Here is a 21,518-nt window from a genome sequence, read left to right on the forward strand (position 1 = left end):
GAATGACTATGCTCGGCATCTCTGGCAGGGCTGTATCTTGAAGCAGTCTGTGACCCAAGTAATGAAATGGAGCAGTGCGCTGTACCTTTTCTGGGGCAATACAAAGCCCAAAAGAGTTCAGGATGCGCGTAAGATGCTCAATATGATGCTCTGAGACCTTTTCTCCATGGATCAAGATGTCATCCATGTAATGACAAACTTCTAAGGCTGGATATTGTGCTCTGAAAGGCTGTAATGCTTTATCTACAAAGTTCTGGCAGAGAGTCGGCGAATTCACCATTCCTTGAGGGAGTACCTTCCAAGAGTATCTGGAAGCTGGTCTGGTGTTATTGAACACAGGTAGAGTGAAAGCGAACTTTTCTTGATCTGCAGGTGCCAGTGGAATGGTAAAGAAACAATCTTTAAGATCGATGATTGCAAGCTGATGGTTTCTAGGAATGAGGTTAGGGTTAGGAAGTCCACATTGAAGGGGACCCATTGGAACAATTCTTTCGTTGATTTTTCTCAGGTCTTGAAGCAAACGCCATTTTCCACTTTTCTTCTTGATGACGAAAATTGGAGTGTTCCAAGGGCTATTAGAGGGTTGCACACGATCCTGGTGTAGCAGCTCTTTGATTAGGGCCTCTGCTGCAGCGAGCTTTTCTGACGTCAGCGCCCATTGGTCGACCCATACAGGGGGTCCTTCCTTCCATGTGAGTGGAAGAGCATGTACTGGCGCTGATGCAAAGGCCCACATCAAAAATGCGTATGGACAACAGTTCTTGCTTTAGACAATAAGTCTCTACCCCAAAGGGTGATAGGCACATCCATAACAAGTGGACGGAGCTGCACCATGGAGCCTGAGTCTGACTGGAAGGTAATCGGATGCACACTCTGGTGGGCGGGTTCGAAACCTCCGACTCCGAAGACTTCCTGGGTGACAGTCGTTGCCCACTGGTCAGGCCAATCTTTTCTGGCGATCACTGTAACATCTGCGCCTGTATCAAGAAGACCCTTGATCTTTCGTCCACCCATTTCTAAGACGAGATGAGGGCGTTCTTCTGTAATCTTGATTAGCGCCATTGCTGTCTGAGGAGGCAAAGAGTCTACAGGAGCTGTAGGCGTAGAAGTAAGCAAATAGAGTCTGGCAATTTCCAAACCTTTTGTTAGGACACAAGGAACAGTTGAAAATCCTGGAATCAGCAACTGCGATGAATCTGTGATTCGAACTAGGCCTGCAGTCAGTGTGACTGTGGCAGGGAGGCGATCCATCCTAGGCAGGATAAGGCAAATTGAGGTGTCTGGGAATGGACCACGAATGGATGTTGGCAATTGCTGAGCAAACCATGGATTTGAAAAGTAACAGTCTTCTGTTAAGAAGAGTGGTATACCTGGGACAGAAGATTCTTCTTGTTCTTCGTTGGCAGTGTTTGAAGATATCTTTTTGGCTTCGGGTTTTTTGCACTGCTGAAGTTGGCAACTCTGAAGCTGCTTGGCGTTGAGTTGGCAAACTTGAGGTTCCTCTGTTGGTAAAAGTTGCTGATGCTGTTGAACCTGCTGGCATTCAGTCAGTTGTGCATCAAACTGGCAGGATGGAACTTCTTCTTTGACACGAGGCAGTAGAAGTTGTTGTTCCTGATAGTTGTTGGGTTGTGGCGGGCTGAGCTTAAAAGCTGGAGGTGACACAAAGGTGTGGACATTGTTAACTGGAGTGATGCTTAAGCTTCCACAAGAGGGAGCTGGCTCACTCACTTGCATTCTTTGGCCACATGGAAAGTGATCATCAGCTGGGTTGCAACTTGAACACTGCTGTTTCATCAAGGGCAAATGTCCTTCAATGACAGATTGACCTTGATTTGAAGATGAATAAAGCTCAGGAGTTGCGAGATTGATCTCAGTAGGATGTCTTCTCAACGTTGAAGGCAATTCTGCGATCAGAGGCTTGACTGTGATTGCTTGCTGTGAAGCAGGATCAACATCAGCAGGAACTGAAGGGCGGTCAGCAGAAGGTGAACTGAATGCTGTGTTCTCTACTGGAACCCTTTGAATAGGTAAGGCAGATGATGAAACCTCTGGAACCTGAATGCTTGATGAGGTCACATCTTTTCTCTGGACATCTGAAGAGTAGATATCTCTCTGGATCACTCTTTTTTCCTGATGACCTGGATAAGGAGTAGCGTTGTTCACCTTTCTGGGATGGTTGACCTTCATGATGTTCTTGAACTTGCACCCTATTGTTTTACCGGGGCCGGGGCGCGGCCCGCAGAACCGTTTCCCTGAACTGGAGATGAGGTAGGTGATGTGTTTTGTGGATTCAAGCGACAATCATTCGCCCAATGAAATCCTTTCTGACAGATGGGACATCTCTCTGGCGGCTTGGCAGAAGGCCTTGGCGTTGTTGTGCACTGCGACCGGAAATGCCCATCGCCTCCACACCCATAGCACTTCTTGACTGGCGTAGAGCTGTCTTGACGTGGCATCTGTACCGCAGCTGCCAAGAGCTGTGCTTTGTAGGAGTGGGTACCGACATTCTGGCAGACGCGTAGCATCTCAGTCAATGTGGCATCTGGACGAGCTGCAACTGCTGTTAGGGCATTCTTGCAGTCATCATTGGCATTTTCAAAGGCAAGTTGTTTTGTCAGCATGTTTCTGGCATGACGATCTTCTATCTGGCGTTCCACTGCAACAATCAGGCGATCCACGAAGTCCCCATAAGGTTCTTTTGGACCTTGCCTAACTGCAGCGAATCCTGATACTGAGCTAGCATCTGTGCGATTGGGTAGTCTGCGCCAAGCTTTGACTACAATGTCTGCTATGGTGACAAGTGCAGCATCAGGTATGGCTAGCTGTTGATTGAGATTGGAGTAATGTCCTGATCCTGTGAGCATATCTTCTGTGGCAAGTGGCGTTGCACGTCTGGCTGCTACTTCTTTCCACTCTTGCAGGCACAGAAGAGCATCTGTAGGCGACAGGAAGGTGCGAAGAATCAACTTCCAATCAGATGGCAGAAGTCTACTAGTGGACAGTCCTTCAAGTAAACTTCTAGTATAAGGAGCTTGAAGTCCATTTTCGCGTATGGCTTTTCGCAGTTCACGTAGTGTTTCAAAAGGAATGGCTTGATATCTTGCAGGTTGTCCTCCATTAGCACGAATCACTGGAAAGATGTGCATTGGATCAGCACTAAAGTCTATTTGTCCCAAAGCTGCTTCCAAAGCTTGGGTTCTGCAGATGGGCTGCATTGCTGTTGGATCTGTAGGTGGCATCAGTGAGTTTAAATCTTCTTGATGCTTTCCAAATGATGAGCCACTAGATGGTGCTAAAGAGTCTTTGACATCTGGATGCCTTGAAGATGGCTGACTATGAAGACAAGATGGCTGACTTGAAGTTGGATGAAGACAAGATGGCTGACTTGAAGTTGGATGAAGACAAGATGGCTGACTTGAAGTTGGAGCATAAGGTTGTTGGCTCTGTACTGCAAGTCCTGGCATCTGGATCATCATTGTTTGGCTTTGCTCTTGTCTTGGAATCTGCATTGGCATTGGAGGTGCTGAAGGGTTGGTAAATTGCTGTTGTGCTGCTTGCATTGAAGCTTGGATTGCTGTTGATTGGAAATCAGCTTGCTGCAAAACTGGAGCTGCTGGCTTGAGCGCGGCCTGCAGGGCAGCAGGGTTTGCTGGCAAAAAGGCTGCTTGCTGCTGCTGCTGCTGGATCGCTGGCAAAAGCGCGGCTTGCGATGAAGGAAGCGGGACCGTTGCTTGGAGCGAGGTCCGCGGCTGCCGCTGACTTGAAATCGCTGGCTGGTAAAAGGCCTGCGATGACTGCTGAGCGACTGGCGGTGGGGCAGTCCGCGGCGGGGCTTGAAAGGCCGACGGCGTCTGCTGCACCGGCACAGGCGGCAATGAATCTGGCAATGACAAATTGGACAAGGGCGAGTGCGTGTACGACAACGGGGCCTGAACTGGCTGCTGCGAGGGGGCCGAAAATGGCACAACCGCAAGCGGCAGCACAGGGGCACTATTAAAAGCAGTATTTCCTAAATTCACTGTTCCATTAAGCAAAACATTTCTTGGAGCGATTTGTTGAAAGCAGTTTCTTACTTTGCTCCATACTAATTGTACAGGAATTCCGATTTTCGGGTTGGCCATAAATTCTAACCCGATCCTTTCCCATGAGGCTAAATCTTTCGTTCCCTCCTTAGGGACCCAGGGACAAATTTCCCCAATGGTTTTAACTAAAAGCTCTACTTCTGATTCAGAGACAGGGTGACCATTTCTTTTCAAAAGGTACAATAAATCTTCACAAAATTTTACTTGAGCAGTTGAGAGTGAGGAGCCCATTTTTTAAACACTTTTCCAAAACTTTTCCTCCCCCACCCGTAGGCTTCTACTAGGGGACACCGGTTCTACCCGTAGGCTTTAACCGAAAAACCTGGCACCCGTAGGCTTTAGCCAGAAAACCTCCGCCCCCACCCGTGGGCTTCTACTAGGGGCTACCGGCCCTACCCGTAGGCTTTGACCGAAAAACCTGGCACCCGTAGGCTTTAGCCAGAAAACCTTTCCCTCCCACCCGTAGGCTTTTTCGGGAGACACCGGCCCTACCCGTAGGCTTTGACCGAAAACCCTGGCACCCGTAGGCTTTTGCCAGACCCTGGCACCCGTAGGCTTTTGCCAGAACCCTTCCCACCCGTAGGCTTTAGGGAAGACCTTACTCTGCCCGTAGGCTTACACTAAACTCCTTGCCGCTCTACCCGGGGACCCCTTGGGGCAAAATATACGCGCGCGACTTCTATTTACACTACTTTGGGCAAGCGGTGGATTCGCGCTACTGCAGCGAAATCCTGGATAAACCGGGCCGTTATACCTCACCTCTCAATGTCTGTTTCCGAGCCACTTCCGATATGTTGCCTTTAACCGGAGTCTTCGTGGAAGCGATTTTTGACTACGCTTTGCCTCAGAGAGGGCACCACTTGTCGGGGTTTGGGTGCTGGAGCTCCTCGTGCACGGCCTTGGATTGGTTATGCACGAGGTACCAGTTGCGGGGAAAGTGGCCAGCGTTCCGCGTGCTTTTGAGCACGGTCGCCGGCCAAGCCTCACAGTCTGAAGGATGATGAGTAAGCCAATTGACGACTCCGATGAAGTGTGAGTTTCTAATTGCCTTCTTTAATGAACAGTTGCCTCGTGAAATAAAATATATACCCTGACTCTGAATAGACGGACCAATTTACAGAAAATTAAAAATTTTACTTTACTCCCCCCGTTAACCCCAAAGGAAGACAGACACCGGTTGTATCTTTAGTGGCTTCGGCAGAACCCGCGTAGGCTCGTCCCCTAAGCTAAGTTCTCCTAAGCTTAAAGACCCTGCGCGCCCAATCTTCCGCGAGGCTAACTAAATAAACTAAAACCGAAATATCTTCCGCAATTCTAGCCCTAAGCTAAACCTAAAGAAAACCTAACTAAGGCTAAACCGAATGATCTTCCGCGATCTAACTCTAACTAAAGAAAAACCCATCCAACCCGTCCAGCCCGCTCCTAGCCCCTTAAACTAAACTTGACTAAAACTAAAACCCAACTAAAAGAACATAAGAAGAACGTGCGGTCTCGTGCTACTCCTCCTGCCTAAGCGGGGTGCCTCTGCCTTTTATTAGGGAACAAACGTGACATCATCATTAGTACTTTAACCAATAAAATCACTGTTGCTGCCCTCCAAAAGGGCGGGAAGCAAGTTTAACGCTCATTAACAACTTTGAACATGACCGGATCTACAAAATAAAGGCGGATTAATCTTGTAAGTGAATCACACTATTCATTCATGCTTTCACTTTCACTTTTGCGCGCAATTATACCAAAAGTAGACCTTGAAAAACCCATAAAATAACCAATTAATTATGAATCCATGGCGGATCCGTGAAACGTATTCCGACACTTCAGTTTACTGAAGTTCTTTCCTGTCTTTCTGTTCATCTTCCACTTCATTACAGACTTTCATAGACTCACACAGATGGAAGGGGTCTTGTAGGCCATCTGGTCCAACCCCCTACTCAATGAAAGAAACCCAGAGCTAGAGCAACCCCAGTAGATGGGTTTCCACTTCTTGAGGCAAGCGTTTCCATTGTAAAACCACTCTTGCTGTCTATCTCTTGGTGTTGAACAAAAATCTACCCCCTAGTAACATTAAGCCCATTAGTGGGATGCAACCTGGAGGAAATGGGCTCATGGCTAGTTTACGAATAACTAACCTATGCTTATCCATAGTCTTGGTAAAATTAAATATGTACATTATCTATTTTAGTCTTTATGGTTTTAATTGAAATACATGGTTCCTATGACCTAATTTATAGCCTTTGGCTCTGCAAAAAACAGATACAGAAAAGAATAGTTCTACTATGATGAAAATGATGAATTGAAAGGCATTGTGGGGAAAGGCCTTAACTGGCTAAGTCAGAGATGGGGAACCTGTGGCTCTTCAGATGTTATTAGACTCCAACTCCAATCAGCCTCAGCCAGCTTGGCCAATGGTCAGGGATGATGGGAGTTGTAGTCCAATGGCATCTGAAGGGCCATAGGTTCCCCATCCTTGAGCTAAAGAAGTAGCTTTGTCTCCTTCCTACACTTATTGTCAATTGTGAATAACATCTAACTTACAATGTTCGATGTGACTCATTGACAACAGGTACAGGGTTGCCAGCATCCCTGTAGCTCTGTTGGGCAATGTGTTCCAGAGGTGGCAATGCTTTTGATGCCATTTAAAGGATCCTTATCATTCACACAGACACTGTCACCTCCCCTGACAATAGGGAACATTTAAAGTCCTTTCCGTTGAATGCAGTCATTTTCTTTTCATAGTGGACAGGTCCCCTGCCCCGCCCCACCCAGCTCTAGGCTTTCATTCAAAAATCCTAACTTAAATCACAATAAAATCTATCTCTCTGTGTGTACATGCTTGCAAGCTGAGCATAGTGTATACTAGAACAGCAGGCTTTTACTGCTGCTACAAGTGGAAGATAATTCCAGGTTGTCACAGCTCAGGAAAGCTCAATCAGAGAAAAACATCTGCAAATGAATTAAAGGCTAGAAATGGCCAACTTATTGTACATTTAATAGAAATATTCTAAGCCTTCAGCAGAGGGCAAAAGGAGACGTGATGCTTATCACGTAGTCTGCCCATGTGTAGCCGTTTTTTTTAAAATAGCAATAATTCCAAAATAGTCCACATATATCATACACTTTTCTCCAGTGTTTCGCTGTTGACTTAGAAGGTGGCTGTACTTGCTCTAGCTCCACCCCCTTTAATTCCCTTGCCCTTCCGTCCACTCTTTTATCACATAAACCACACTACTAAGAGGGTGGAGGGCTAATGGAATCTCTTATTTGCATGATTTTTAACATGGGGGGATAAACTGGAAGAAACACAAGTACCATGGCTTCTGCGGAGGCAGCTCTCTACTTTCCACCATTCAAAAGGTGGAAAGAGAAGAGGCAACACATAAACTTTCAGAGTTTGAAGGGTTGGTGAAATGCTGTAATAGTAATGCTATGGGTTTAATTTCAAGACTATACCATAGCTTATTGCTATTAGAAGCGAACGGTACAGAAGGCAACAACTGAATTTGAAACTGAAGGGCCAGAAATGGCAGGCACGATGGAACAAGCCCTGAGCACGAACATCTGGAACAAGCTATCCAGAAAGGTCTAGAACGAAACTGGCATAGAAGTGTGCCTTGTTCAGTGGCATGGTGCTGAGAGGTCCAGCACAACCAACAGAGAAGTATTCCCCCTGTCCAGTTTCTGGCACAGGTCATCTACGGAGGCCGTTCCCTTCCCAAAATCAGAGCCAAAGCTGGATTGAAATGGATCTGGAGCCGAGAAGAGGGTGGAATGCTTAAGTCATTGTCTTACTGGACTATTCATTTTGTGCATTATGGTATACTAAAAAAAAAAAAAGTACTGAAAACAGGAGACATCTAGAAACAAACAACTGAAGAATTGCATACACTGGAATGCTTGCATCGTCATACCACACCCTTTTCTGACAAGTGAATTCATGTTGGGTTGTTGCATTTAAGCAGAGCTGCCAAGAAAATGCCTGGAACTACAGACATCCCCTTGCCCTGCAGGGGTTCTGCTACCTCATTTGATCATCTTTCACATGCCAAAATGCCATTCTGCTGACTGTAGGGGCTCTTGCATTTCTTGCAAGTTATCCCCATCTGATCCCCACTAAGCAGGCTTGTTTCTGAGTTAAATAATCCTCTGGGATGTGCACGCTGGTGGATATATGACAGTTTAGCTCACCTTATTCTCCCACTCTTCCCTCCCTCCCTCCCCACCTTCCAACACATCAGGGAGAACCTCATGGAACAATCAGTTGCAACAGAGACTCAAGGCTGTCAAGTGATTGCATTTGTCAACTGGAGAATTAGACAGCAAAAATCTACATTGCATCCCTGTCTCTTCAGTGGCAGGTGGAGTTGAGTGTTTACCAAACACAGGCATGTTTTTATCTTAAGAGTAAAAATGGCATCTTGACTGATGCAATCAGCTCAAGGTTACAGGAAACACCCATGAGTTGGCTCAGTGCAATCCAATGGTGAGAAGCAAGGGTGGAACTGGGGCAGCTACATATGTGTGTGTGTGTGTGTGTGTGTGCGTGCGTGCGCGTGCATGCTTCAGGGGGCCAGTGGGTGGAGGAGACAGCCTCACAACAGCTTCTCCCTTCCCCTAGTTTGGGGGGGGTCATCAAGCCTCCTGGGTCCCAAGGGCCTCCGGGACCCCAGAAGGATCTGTGCCTTGGATGCATGTTTTTTGCACCATGTGGGTGCTGGAGATTGCAGGACACTTGATATCTGTGGATTAGTCAATGGAGACAGGTGTGATCTGTGCTTTGATGGTGGTTTCATTAATGTGAGATTTTTGTTTCACATATTGTTTGGGAAAGCACAAATTAGGTAAGTTCATCTTTCAGTGTGAATGGAATCAAATTTATAAGAGATTCCTTCTTCTAGGTAACTGGTTCCAAAATTAAACTACTCTTGCCATCATCAGTTTTCTTGTAATGTTCAACCAACAAGTTTAGATCTGCTTCCTGCAAGTTTAGATCTACTCCGGCCGTCTGGGGCAGCAGCAGATAGCAAGTTTCTGCCCTCTTTTCTGTGATTCTCCAGCTTCAACCTGAAGTGGAATAGCCCAGGAAAGCTGCCCCATGTGACAGTTCTGATAATGCGTTTCTAGCTTAAAGTCAGGAAAAGAAATGAAAGCAGCCCATCCTTACGTTCTGGGAAACAGTCTTCTGGTTCCATCATCTCTTCTGCCAGCTCAGGCATCTGCTCCAGAAGCTCTGGCGGGATTGCCAGGTCCACTGTGCTTCCTTCCGACAGACTGATTTCATCAAACTTCTAGGGGAGAAACAGGGGCAAAGGTGAGGAGAGGAAGAACATTAATCAGTCTCCTCTTAACGGAAGTGGCTGTGCTTTAAAGAAGGAGCCAGCGACGGATGATTCAGCCAGCTGGAGAGAGGATGAAAGGAAGAAAAGATTTGCTCATGCATTTTCATACAACACCCAGTGACCATTGCAAAAAGGGATGCAGCATACTACAAATGAACGAAATATGTAAAAATGAAACAACTGCACAGCAGCATTTTGTAATAAAGGCGACGTTTTTGCTTAGCGATGGGCAAGATTAAGATAAGTGCCAATTTCAAAGGAGATCTGTGTTTCTGTTTGCATATAGGTTCAGAAAAATGCAAATTTAGTAAGAGTGCATTAAAACGAGAACGAAATACTTTTTGTTAAAAAAATTGTTTGTATTAATATATAGCCCTTCCCAATAGAAATACAGAAATTTAAAACTAACGTGCCATGTGGCCTATCTCCCTATCCAACCATGTCATGGGTGCAGGTTCATAACCTTCTTCCAAGAACTGAATAAATTCCCCCACCAATCCCTAACTGGTCCTCCATGAAAAAAAAAAAAGTTTCAAATACAGAGGAAAATAGCATGTCCAGGAGAAGTTTAGAATGCTTCATCCTAATATCTAGTTTTTTGGGTGCAGTTAGGAGCACCCAGCCACACATGTCCCCACTGGCAGTCATTGGTAGAACTAGGTCAGCATATTTCAGGCATGTTTTTTCCCCCTGACACACTCCCAGTTCATCTATGGTGACATTAAGGCCTACCAATTTGGCCAGAGCCTTCCGCCATCTGAAAGCACATTCTAGAATACGGCCCAGAATCCTTTGCAGAAGGCAAGATTCCTGGAAGATGTGCTCACAGGTTCCTCAGCAAGTAGAGGCAGAAAAGATTTACTGCTCCCACGGATAAATATTACTTGGCGGTTCAAATCTTATTGCGTCCTCGGTCTTTAAACATTTTCATGGGCTCCTGTGCTGACAAAGTACAAAGGGTGTTGGGTTTGTTGTTGCTTGTGTGGTTGATATTCCAGGATAAAAAGGAAGAAATACCAACCACCCAAGTTTCAAAGAACAATCTGGAACTGCCTCCATATGGGCAAATCTGCCTCTTCAGCAATGTCTGAGAGAAGAGATGATCTTTACCTTGTGGCTAATTGCAGCCTCCTGCTTCTCTCCCGCCCCTTCCCCCGCCCCAATTCAAATGAATCCACCAGGCAGTGAGAAAGCACTACCTTCAGAAGAAGAGATTAAGGGCAGAAATAACAGCTCTCTAGAGATTTACGTGAAGAACGCTCCTAAAAAAATAAAATAAAACCCTTCTGCAATGGAAATGAAAACATCTGAGCAGCTGATTACTGTACTGTATTTGGCTGCTGCAGACTTCCTGGGAACATATACAGTGAGAATGACGGGGCCATTTTCAGGAACTGAGATCCTGTTTCAAAGATGGTTTATGAAGGGAGACCAAGATGGACCCTTTTTAAAGAAAAGGTTTGGTAAACCAAGTTATACTGAGGGCAACAGCCCAAACTAGACAAGGCGGTGGCATACATTAAAAAATACATTTAAAGCATATGTCTTCCCCCAAAGAATCACGGGAGAGCTGCAGTTTGTTGTGGGTGCTGTAGTTCTGAGAGACTGCAAACTACAACTCCCAGGATTCTTTGCGGAAAAGCAATGTGCTTTCTAATCTGTGGTGTGACCTAAGCTATCCTTAGTAGGGAAATAATAGCTCTGGGTGGAATGGTGTTGGTGTTGGGGTAGTTAACCCCCTGCAGTACTGCGGCCCCAATCCAAAAGCCCCTAGGAGCTGCAAAGATCTACAATGTCTCATCTAGTGATGCCCTTAGGAACTGATTACTTTTCGATAAAACATCCCAGGATGCCTGTTTGTCTGTCTTCTCCTATTAAAATAATAATAATAATAATAATTTATTATTTATACCCCGCCCATCTGGCCGGGTCTCCCCAGCCACTCTGGGCGGCCTCCAACAAATATCAAAATACAATACAGAGTCACAAATTAAAAACTTCCCTAAACAGGGCTGCCTTTAGGTGTTTTCTGAATGTCAGGTAGTTGTTTATTCCCTTGACTTCTGACGGGAGGGCGTTCCACAGGGCGGGCGCCACTACCGAGAAGGCCCTCTGCCTGGTTCCCTGTAGTTTTGCTTCTCACAGTGAGGGAACCGCCAGAAGGCCCTCGGCGCTGGATCTCAGTGTCCGGGCTGAATGATGGGGGTGGAGATGCTCCTTCAGGTATACAGGACCGAGGCCGTTTAGGGCTTTAAAGGTCAACACCAACACTTTGAATTGTGCTCGGAAACGTACTGGGAGCCAATTAAAATGCTTGAAAAGAAGGCAGGGGGAGTTGGAACTACCATACCACACTTTGAAAAGAAGGCAGTAAACCCGACACAAGGCAGGCAATGCAGAATTGCATGCAATGTTTGCTTTGATAACAAGGGCCTGCTTTGAAGATGGTGATTTGGTGCTCTGGGAGAGGGTGCTCAAACCCATCCTTCAGTTCAGATCCCTCCTGGCCCCCCCCCCCAGCTTATTGGAGAAAACATCCCCACAACAACCCCCAAATTAACACATCAGCACACTGAGGGGTGCCTCAAAGAGTTAAGCACCATCTCTAATAGCACTGTGTCTCTGATCTTTAAATCAGCTCAGCCAGGCTTCAAAATGAGAAGGAAAAGGCACCAAGATCCCCCCCCCCCCCGCCCCTCATATGGTTCAGCTTTAAGTCCCTCCCTGGTATCAGGTTTTGGGGAAAGGAGAAGCAGAGACTCCAAAAAGAAAACATTAGATTAACTGAGCAGGTGAACAGAGAAAATACATTGGTTGTTTGCATCAGCATGCATAAGCCCCAGCCTGATAACCTGACAGTGACAAAAGGAAAGATTATAATATCTGCAAAACTCAGCAGCATAGCTGCAGGAGGGATGAGAGAGGAACCAGAAATGAAGCAGCACAATTAAAAAGCAACAACAGCAGTGCATCGCAAGCGATCCAAGAGCCATTTTAGAGTCATCCATATAAACAGAGGTGGGGGCAGGGGGCAGTGAAACACTTTTGTGGTACGGAAAGTATCAAGAAGCTGATGGTGCGGATCGCTGATTTGGACTTGTCCCTCCTTTATTTAGGTCTCAGTTCCACCCCTGTTCCTCAATTTTAAGCCAAAAGTTCAGAAATCGGAGCTTTCCGCTTGGCTGTACTCCAGTGCATATGATTCTCCTTGTGAACTCTGCTTGTGATTTCTGCATTGCCTCCAACTCTTCTCTTGGCGGCTTCTGTTGGCATACTTCCTGGGTTGCCCCATGCGCTTGAGCTAGTTGCCATATGAGCCACCAGACAGTTTAGCCATTGCCTGCTTCCCAGGGCTTGGCCATGAAATTGTGGGTCCAGTTGTATGTGCTGTCCCATACGGAGCTAAGTCTTCAAAAATAGCACCATCTGGGTGTTGCTGCTGGCGTCTGTCACCTCGCATGAACTTCTGCCTAATTTTTCACTGTTCCGTGGACAGGTGCCATGCTCTTTGATCTCCCTCTTAAACGGTCACAAATAGAATCTAATTGTGCTCTTTGGAGATGACATTTGTGTTCTGGGCACATTTAAAGGTGGTAGAGGAAAGCAAGTTTGTTGCTGTTGCTGCTTCCTACGACCAGGCTATTCAGAAAGTTCGACTTGAAATGGAAGCATGCCGTTTTCCTTTTCCCACTTTGTTTCGTATAGGGTGCACCTGGGTCCCAGACAATGCATTTTGTCTGAGTTTCTTGTTCATTTAGTCAGTGTGCATCGATTCTCATGCTGTATGGGGTAAATCATCCCCCTAACTACTAAATATTCAACTTTGTAAAAACGTGGTCTGCAATTCAACAAAGTTATATGCATGTGCTCTGTATGCAGCCAGGGATATATTTAATGTTTCTATGACAGGCTGAGCAGGCAAGGTACCGTTTAAGCAAAACAAAAACAAAAACAAACCCAGCTTGGTGCCTCAGTTAACTTGTATGTGTGGTTCCACCCGCAGGAGAAACTTCAGGCACCTCCAGTTATGCAACATCCTCCCCCATGCTCTGTAGGATGGTTGCATTTGTGAATGTATGCTATGTGCAACTGAATTTATGCTTAGGACGGAAACTGCTATATGACCAGCATTTCCTCCAAATCCTCTAGTTTAATGATAGACATGATTTCAGGCAGAGAACCCAGTTCATTAGCAGAGAACCCAGTTCATAGCCTGAGCCTGAAACTTGGCAATTGTAACCAGCTTTTGGTTTTTGGTTTTCCAAATGGGGCATCCTGGAATTCCATTCCTGGGCATTGCATGAATTCTCTGTTTTTAATTCTCTCCATACTTACCACAGCTACAGTGGTCATTCTGCTTTTTTTTTTGGCACTGAATAGGCTCATTTATAAAGGAAATGACCCCCCATGCCCCATGCAAGCCTCGCCAATTTCTACTGCATGCACTACAGAGTTCCAGCAACGGACGGCATGCAAAAAACAGGCAGCAAACGGTTACCTCTTGTTCCCCTACTGGCGGGACCGGAGGCTCATCCTTTGACTGTTTGTCCGTTTGCAACTCACTTAACTCTTCGCAAATCTCAGAGGCCTGACTCCGAACAGCTGGGCTTTTGTAGCGCTGCCCTTTCAGTTGCTGTTGTTTGTCCTGGTGGAAATAATCCTAAATGGGTTTATTTCCCCCCCTTTTCCAGCATGCTCATTTCATAAGCAGAACACACAGACAGACACATACGGCCCCAGTGAGAACAGAAAATCAGCGTCAAATATGCTCATTAAAAGTGGCACCTCGGGGCAGCAAAGGGTGAAGGAACAAGATTGCATTTAATTAACTGTGCAATTTTTACAATAATTTCCATTGCACTTTGACAGGGTCATCAGACTCAGGCAAATTCAAACTACAGACCTTTGAGCTACGGCAGATCTCTGGGAAACTCATGGCCTCGTTTGGCCAAAGCAGCTTTACTTGGTTCTTGGCCTTACTCCATGCTTTCCTCTGGGGTTGATCACAGCCCCTTCATGGACCTCCCCTTCCTGTCAGCAGCACTGATTTTATGCAGCAACACGCAAACACACACACACACACACACACACACACACCTCTTGAAGATGGCGGATTCCGCTCCTTAATTAGTCCCTGCCCTTTCCTCTGGCCTCACTGCCCTTTGTCAGATACCCCAGGCCAACCTGCTCACTATTACATACCCTCCAACATTCCTCAGAAGAAAATAGAGCGATCGCAGAGAAAATAGGCACATTTCTCACTCCTCCCCGCAACTGACCCTCCTTGACCCTCCCACTTTTGTGTGTCCCCCCCCCCCCGCAGAGCATTTCCTATTGGAAGAAGGACTACTCCGATGGGACAAAACACACACACCCTCCACCGCCCTGAGAAAACCCCTTAATCCAGATTTACAAAAAGAAAAACACACACCACAACAGCTCGGGACCAAAAAACCGAGCACCCCCATTTTGATCAGTGGGAAGTTCGGCCATTTGCCAGTGGTGGGGTTGGGTCAGAGAAAAAAGGAGGCGGAGCACTAAATGTAAATATTACCTTTGTAGAAGAGGCCAGAGGGGGTGAAGGACATCTTCTCGCCAGGCAAAAATCTCTTAAGGGGGGTGGAAGCAGGGCCATTAGGGGGTTTGTCTGGGGGAAGTGATGTGTTCTTGTGAGAGACTAAGGGTCAGACAGAGAGGCTTGGAGGGCTGCATTCAGGCCCTGGACCTGAGGGTTCCCCCCCCCCATGCTAAGCCAAGTGAAGACCTCCCAAGTTTGCATGTTAAAACTGCTATGGACTAAATCCTGTGCAGAATGAGGTACTGAGCTACTCGGTTGATGGGTTAGTTGGGTGTGGGTAGAGAAGGGTGAACAGTGGGGAGGACTGGCCCACTGCTCCATGCCCTTTCCTTTCTTCTGCCACTCGGGCATGGTAGCCTGAGGAAGGAGGGTCAGTTTCCAACCAGCTGTCCCCAGCATTTACAGACAGAGGAACTGCTCACAACTCACATTAGATCGGAAGTGAAACAGACTGCTTCTCACCCAAGCAATTAATTGCTGAACCAATACATATTTGCTCTTCAGAGCTCTCTACTAGGAAAGTCAAGGTTAAACATATCTCCATTATTTTGGGAGTGCACAGTTTTGAAAAACTGTGCCATGGGAAAACTGGGAGCAGGAGCCCAAAGCATACTCCTGCAGGTGACCATCTCACCCCGCATGGATTTTTTCTAGGGGGCTCTGGCCCAAGTTTTCCTAGAGCCAGACCTTCAAAGCAGGGCTGAAGGACAGAAGACCCCTTCTGCGATCTGAACCAAAGAAGAATTTGAATGCCTCCAATGTTCACCTCTCCTTTGAGGTAAGCTACATTCATTCTCCTTGGAGTAACATACTGTCATGTTTATTTCCAGGCCTAAGCCCAGTGAACGCAGGAGCCAGCCTCCACACCATGCTCCCAACCGAAAGAGAAGCAGATTTGTGCCCAAGCTGTTCTCATTGCACAGGTTTTTCTGGCAACTCTGCAGAGTGGCTGTGTGTCAAGAGGGCTGCCCTCTCTTTACAGGGCTGCCTGGTCCAAATATAGTTTGAAGATTAAAAAACATAAGAAGAGAGAGCAGGGACCTTGAAGTGTGTTGTCAACGGTTGGCACCTGGAGAACAGACTAAGCAGGCATGCAGATTACCTGATCAGAGTCTTCCCCACTATGAACAGATAGTTTGCATTTCTATTTAAATTAACTGTTTCTAAATTTGCACCGACACATACAAATGAGCATGTGCGAATTTTATGCAAAATCTAGGTTCTCTTTAGCTCTCCTTTTTTGGCGATGTGCGTTTCCATTGTACAACTGCATCAAGCTGCCTTAACTCCCCTTGCTACTGAAACACATTAACAACGCTCTGCCTGGTTTCAACGGTTTGCTAAGGAGAGCTTTGAGGAAGGGCTTTCCCTGCTGTTTAAAAAGGCAATTACAAGCAGAACAGGTTTTTTTTTCTTAAACAACAGTTATTTCCAACTCTTTGCATTTGGCTCATGCCACATCCTCATGTTTTACTGCCCGTGCTTGATGAGCCTAATATTATTGATGTCACGGTTATTAGCCCACCTGCCATGGTTGGACAGCTCCCTCACTGCAGGGAACAGCACAGCAGAAACAGAGAAAAATGTTTCATTTCAGACTGAAATGGCAGTAAAGACAAAAGAAAGCTTTTTGGCTAAGTAATTTGGAGGCGGGGAAATAAATGTTTTCCGTTTGCCGAGTTCATACTATAACCACCCCCTTCAAACGCTGCTATGATCTTTCAGTAAATTTATTTGAAATTATATTACTGATTTCCTGCTGCAAAGGGCATGGGACTCAATGCATATTTTAACTTACTACAAATTGATTCAGAGCCCCCAGCCCCCCCCCCCAGCCCCAAACTGTACCCTGGGCTTAAGAAAGTGCTGCATGTAAATGCTGGCCATCTATTTTAATCAATTCTCCACAGGCCAAAAGATCACTTTGATACAATCAGGGGAGCTGGAATTTTGTCTGCATCAAAAACAGTCCATAATGGACAAGGGAGAACCTGAAGTAGTATAAGAAATCAGCCGCATTAACTTTTCATTTCTTTAAAATCGACATTCCCTCCCCCAAACAAATTGCAAGCATAATACAAATAATTTTATTCATACAGCTCTTTCGCACTAATTGGGGCTTTATGCAAAAGACAATAAGATGCAGCAGTTACACTTGAGGCACTTTGCATAATCAATGAAATGTAACATGACACAAAACAGCAGAATCCTATACATGTCTACTCGGCTCTGAATACACCATTGAGTTCAGTGGGGCTTGCTCCCTGGTAAGTGGGCCAAGGACTGCAGCCATAAATCCAGATGGAAAGGGGAAGTGGAGACAGAATTACCCCCTCCCCACAGCATTTTTAACATCACAGTAAATTTTATTTGTATCATTACATTGTAACCACCCCCTCAACAACAAAAAAAGTTCTCTTGAAAATTCATCAGTGTTTTAGAGCAATCGTATCCAAATGTACACATTTTTGCAAGGATTTTTGCCTTACATATCCACTTTTGCAAGCAATTTCCCCATATATACCGGTAATGCACAATTCATTGTTTTCCCACGAACATGCATCTTATGCAGAATTTTCCATAACAGACACATTTTTTGAATACATTATTCAGTAGGAGAAACCGCATCACAAAATTCAGAGAAGTGTCGCTTCAAATGAAAGCTTCACTTTGGGTTGCAAAGTACGAATTAGGAAGGTTTGCATTAAAAATTGAACTGAACTGAACTCACCCCCCCCCCCATTCCCAAGCATAATATACAGAATTTGAGAACACGTGGGCAGGAATTCTGCATTAAAATCAGTAAAAAAAAAGAGAAAATGGATAGCTGTTTTCCAAAAGAAATAACTACATCACAGACAACTGTCAGGCCTGTTCCCTGCTCAACCAGATTTGTATGCATGTGTATGTATATGTATATGTGTGCAAACACACACACACACACACAAACACACACAACTTGCTTTTGAATTCCAAACAATTCATTATGTTTGCTGCAACAATAGTACTTTTATTGACAGCAAAGATTCCCCACTGCGGGATGCTTATGTAATCTGTTCGTAATTGTTTTATGTCAAGCGCTGAGTTGCCAAGGCAGTATTCATCATACTAATATTTATTGAATCAGTGGTTTTTTGTAATTTATAAAGTAGAAAACATCAAGCGAGGCAATAAATTCATGCATACAAATGGAAACTGGGGTGTGAGCGTAGCTTTCCATGAGTTGCTTTTGGAGACAGGAATTTAAATTGTATAACTACAGCCTCGTTCTCTGGGAAGAGCTCTCCTTGTGCTTCAGCCCTACCATTTCAGGCTGCAGGCAGAAGTTCACAAGGCTGAGTACTTTACCATACAGAAAGGAGAGATATGCATAGTTTACATAAAATAACCCTCTGTCCCTCCCTGCACATCTTGAGGAGGAGGATTCTAGCCCAGCATTTTTCATATGCAGGGACATTTCTATATTGAGAAACATCCAGAAAAGGACCTCACACCTGCACTGTGAATCGTTGCAGCCCAGATACAGTTTTTCTGTCTCAATAAGATCTGAGAACTTAAGGCTTCCGCTTAGACTCATGTAGGGTTGCTGTATGTCTAGAATTTCCCAGACATTGCCAGGATTTGGCTGTCGGAAACAGTGTCTGGGAGGAATTCGCTTAAATGTAGATTTAGAAAGACTTAGAAGTGTAGAATTTTGGCAAATTTCCTTTAAAACAGATTTTTAAAACCCCAACCGCTTTGGGGCAAAATTAAAAAACTCAACTGCTTTTGTGTCCCGATTTTCACTTTTTCAAATACGGCAACCCTAACTCATGAAAATATATAGTTCTGCTGTTCAGATGTTATTGGACTCCAATTCCTATCAGTCCCCCCCAGCACAGGCAATTGTGAGGGCTGATGGGAGTTGTAGTCCAAAACATCTGGAGGGCACTAGATTGGGGAAGGCTGGTTTATCTGTTAAAGCCAATTTCTATACTGCTCTTCATTAACATAAATCCCAGGGCAGTTGACAAGGCAATGTTGATGTATCCTCAAGGCCAGTTCACATATGGTCGTCACTGACTGCAGTAATTTGGAGGCAAGGAAATAAAATGCTTTCCGTTCGTTGAGTTCATACTATAACTACACGCCTTCAAACACTGCTATGATGACTCAGTAAATTTACTTGAAATCATATTGTTGTTTTCCTGTTGCGAAGGGCATGGGGACTCAATGCATATTTTAAGTTATTATAAATTGATTCTGGGCTCCCACCCACCCCCAGTCCTAATTGTACCTCTGACACCACCAACCACTGGCACACAGGCCTCAGAGATTTGCCCATGATGTAAAAGGTTCTCCACCCCAATTTACTCATTTGTCTAAGAACCATCAAGCACTGACCTGAGTAGCTCAACACAACACTCCCTGGGATTGATTCTGTCCGGCATTGACTCGTAGATCAGACTAGAAGGCAGCAACCAGCTAATTAACCCTTTGCGCTAGGCCCAAATACAGTGGCAAGAGCCTGTTATCCCATCTCAATGCAGACCCAGACCTTGCAGATATGCCTCTACCACAGACTTCTCATAGCTATTGCTATATCTGAGCAGGAGCGTTCATAGAGGTGCAAACTGGAAGCGCACCTAAAGCTTACAAACCCTACCTGCGCACATTTCCTTTCCAACACCGACAGCAGCAGTTCAACAGTTGTGCATGCAGGTGGATGACGGTTCTCTGAACATCTGAATCAGGAACAAAGTTAGTTTGAACTAATATTATTAAGTGGAAAGGTCACGTCTTGGAGCACGTGCTGTGTGCATGCAGAAGATCCTGACATCTCCTGGCAGGGCTGGGAAAGATTCCTAGAGAGCCCCTTCCAGAAAGAATGTACAGTAATTCTGGGCTTGATGGACTAATAGGGTATAAGGCAGCTTCCTATGTCCCTAAGCTTCCTACAGCATGACAAAACAGGGAACATCTGAGGATAAAAGACTGGCTTTGGGACACCGTCACAACCCAAACAGGTTGGTTACATGGTCCTGCCATGCCATTATGTTCTTCACAGCATCCCTGATTACTGGGATTACTAGAAGATGAAGGACGTCAAGGCAAAGGAAGATGTCAGTAAACCATCAGCGTCAGAAGAGGGGAGAATAACAGGTTGTAAATCTCTGTTTGGGTGGTACACCCCCACACAAACACACACTCAGCAACCCCCTTTCCCATCAAGAATGATGAATATTCAGTGCACCTTCAATCCCTAAATTCATACAAATCTCCCTGCCCAGCTTGATTTCCTCTAAAACATACACAACTTCATTCCTCTAAGGGTTCTGTTTTTAAAATTAGCCTTAAGTGGGAGAACTTGGCAGAGGGCAGCATTGGCAATGCTAATTTCTCCTGTTATCAGTTCAAAAGGCACAAGAGTGCTTCATAAGTGTTCATTGTGCAGAGCCCAAAGCCACTACCTTTAGCAGAAATTGCTCGTCGACGATGTTTTAATCAGCGTGCACTTTATTTTCCTCTTGGTAATTGGGCTCTCTCCACAATGCAATACGAAGAATCAGGTATTACAACATAATGGGTTGACAAACACGGTCTCTTAAAGACTGGAGTGCGCTTTCTAACATTCGCTGCCGATTGCCGTCCGCTCCCAGGCACTGCCTGAAATAACTGCAGAAGATGCTTTTCAATCAATTAGGGCTTTTTTGTACATTTTCACCGTGATTGAGAAAGCCTCGTACCATCATGTCCACCCAAAGGAGTCGGAGGTGTCAGAGAAACCAAAGCCACCACAGCGTTGCAAGTTTCACTGTTTTGAGAAACCCCTAAGAAAAACAGAGAACTCGCACAAGAATGACTTTGGAGCAGGGACTGTGGTTTGCAATCAGAAGCTATCCTCAGGCTCATGTGCTCTTGTCCAAAACCATATATAAAACTGGAAGATAATTCTAGGGCTCAGCCAAAGAGGCATTTTAAACTTCACCACTCAGGTTGTGGACTATGAACAAGTACACTTCCCCTGCCCGCAAATTCAATGATTCTTCAGGACACCTGCGCAAGTACTAAACCAGGTGAAGGTAGCCAATGGGTCTCAAACCCTTGGTGAGTGAACCTTACACTAATCTGGAGTGGATTCCCTAAGATTGATGGATGGCGCCTTGTATGCCTCCTTCCAGCAACAACAATCTGCCACTGTTTTCTTTTCAAATTCACCCGTCCCAGAGTTATAAGGAACAGTCCTACCTCCAGCTTGGCTTCATGGTGATGCCTTGGAGGCCTGAAGGGACACATTTGGTCTCCAGGTTTGAGGTTCTTCAAGCCAGAGCTAAAGGGAGGGGGCAGATGTGTGTGATTCTATGTGCAACAATACGTAAAAATCGAAGAACTCTTAGAAAGGGAGAAGCAGAGAGAGGACTGGGCTATGTGCTGTAAGCTAAAGGCAACTTGGGGTTGCCAGAACTTGTAGACTCCTGCCTTGTAGGAGCGCCGGTGCTGCTTACTGTCACCTGTGGTCTATGTATGTATTTGCAAATA

The 21,518-nt window shown here is 45.5% G+C and overlaps 1 protein-coding gene across 2 annotated transcripts in view; it reads right to left on the reverse strand.

The window, feature by feature from the left end:
• The window catches only part of SCN5A (sodium voltage-gated channel alpha subunit 5), a 216,621-nt gene that overhangs the window by 60,055 nt on the left and 135,048 nt on the right, over positions 1-21,518 (reverse strand). The window contains exons 17-18 of one of the 2 annotated variants that reach the window (XM_033164901.1): positions 13,920-14,066; positions 9,247-9,370 (exon numbers count right to left, since the gene is read on the reverse strand). In XM_033164901.1, the coding sequence (XP_033020792.1) occupies positions 9,247-9,370; positions 13,920-14,066 (271 nt within the window). Of the gene's footprint in view, positions 1-9,246; positions 9,371-13,919; positions 14,082-21,518 lie in introns of both variants that reach the window. The other variant, XM_033164899.1, reaches the window with a different exon arrangement.

Source organism: Lacerta agilis, chromosome 12, assembly GCF_009819535.1.
Source record: "Lacerta agilis isolate rLacAgi1 chromosome 12, rLacAgi1.pri, whole genome shotgun sequence".
NCBI classification, from domain to species: Eukaryota; Metazoa; Chordata; class Lepidosauria; order Squamata; family Lacertidae; genus Lacerta; species Lacerta agilis.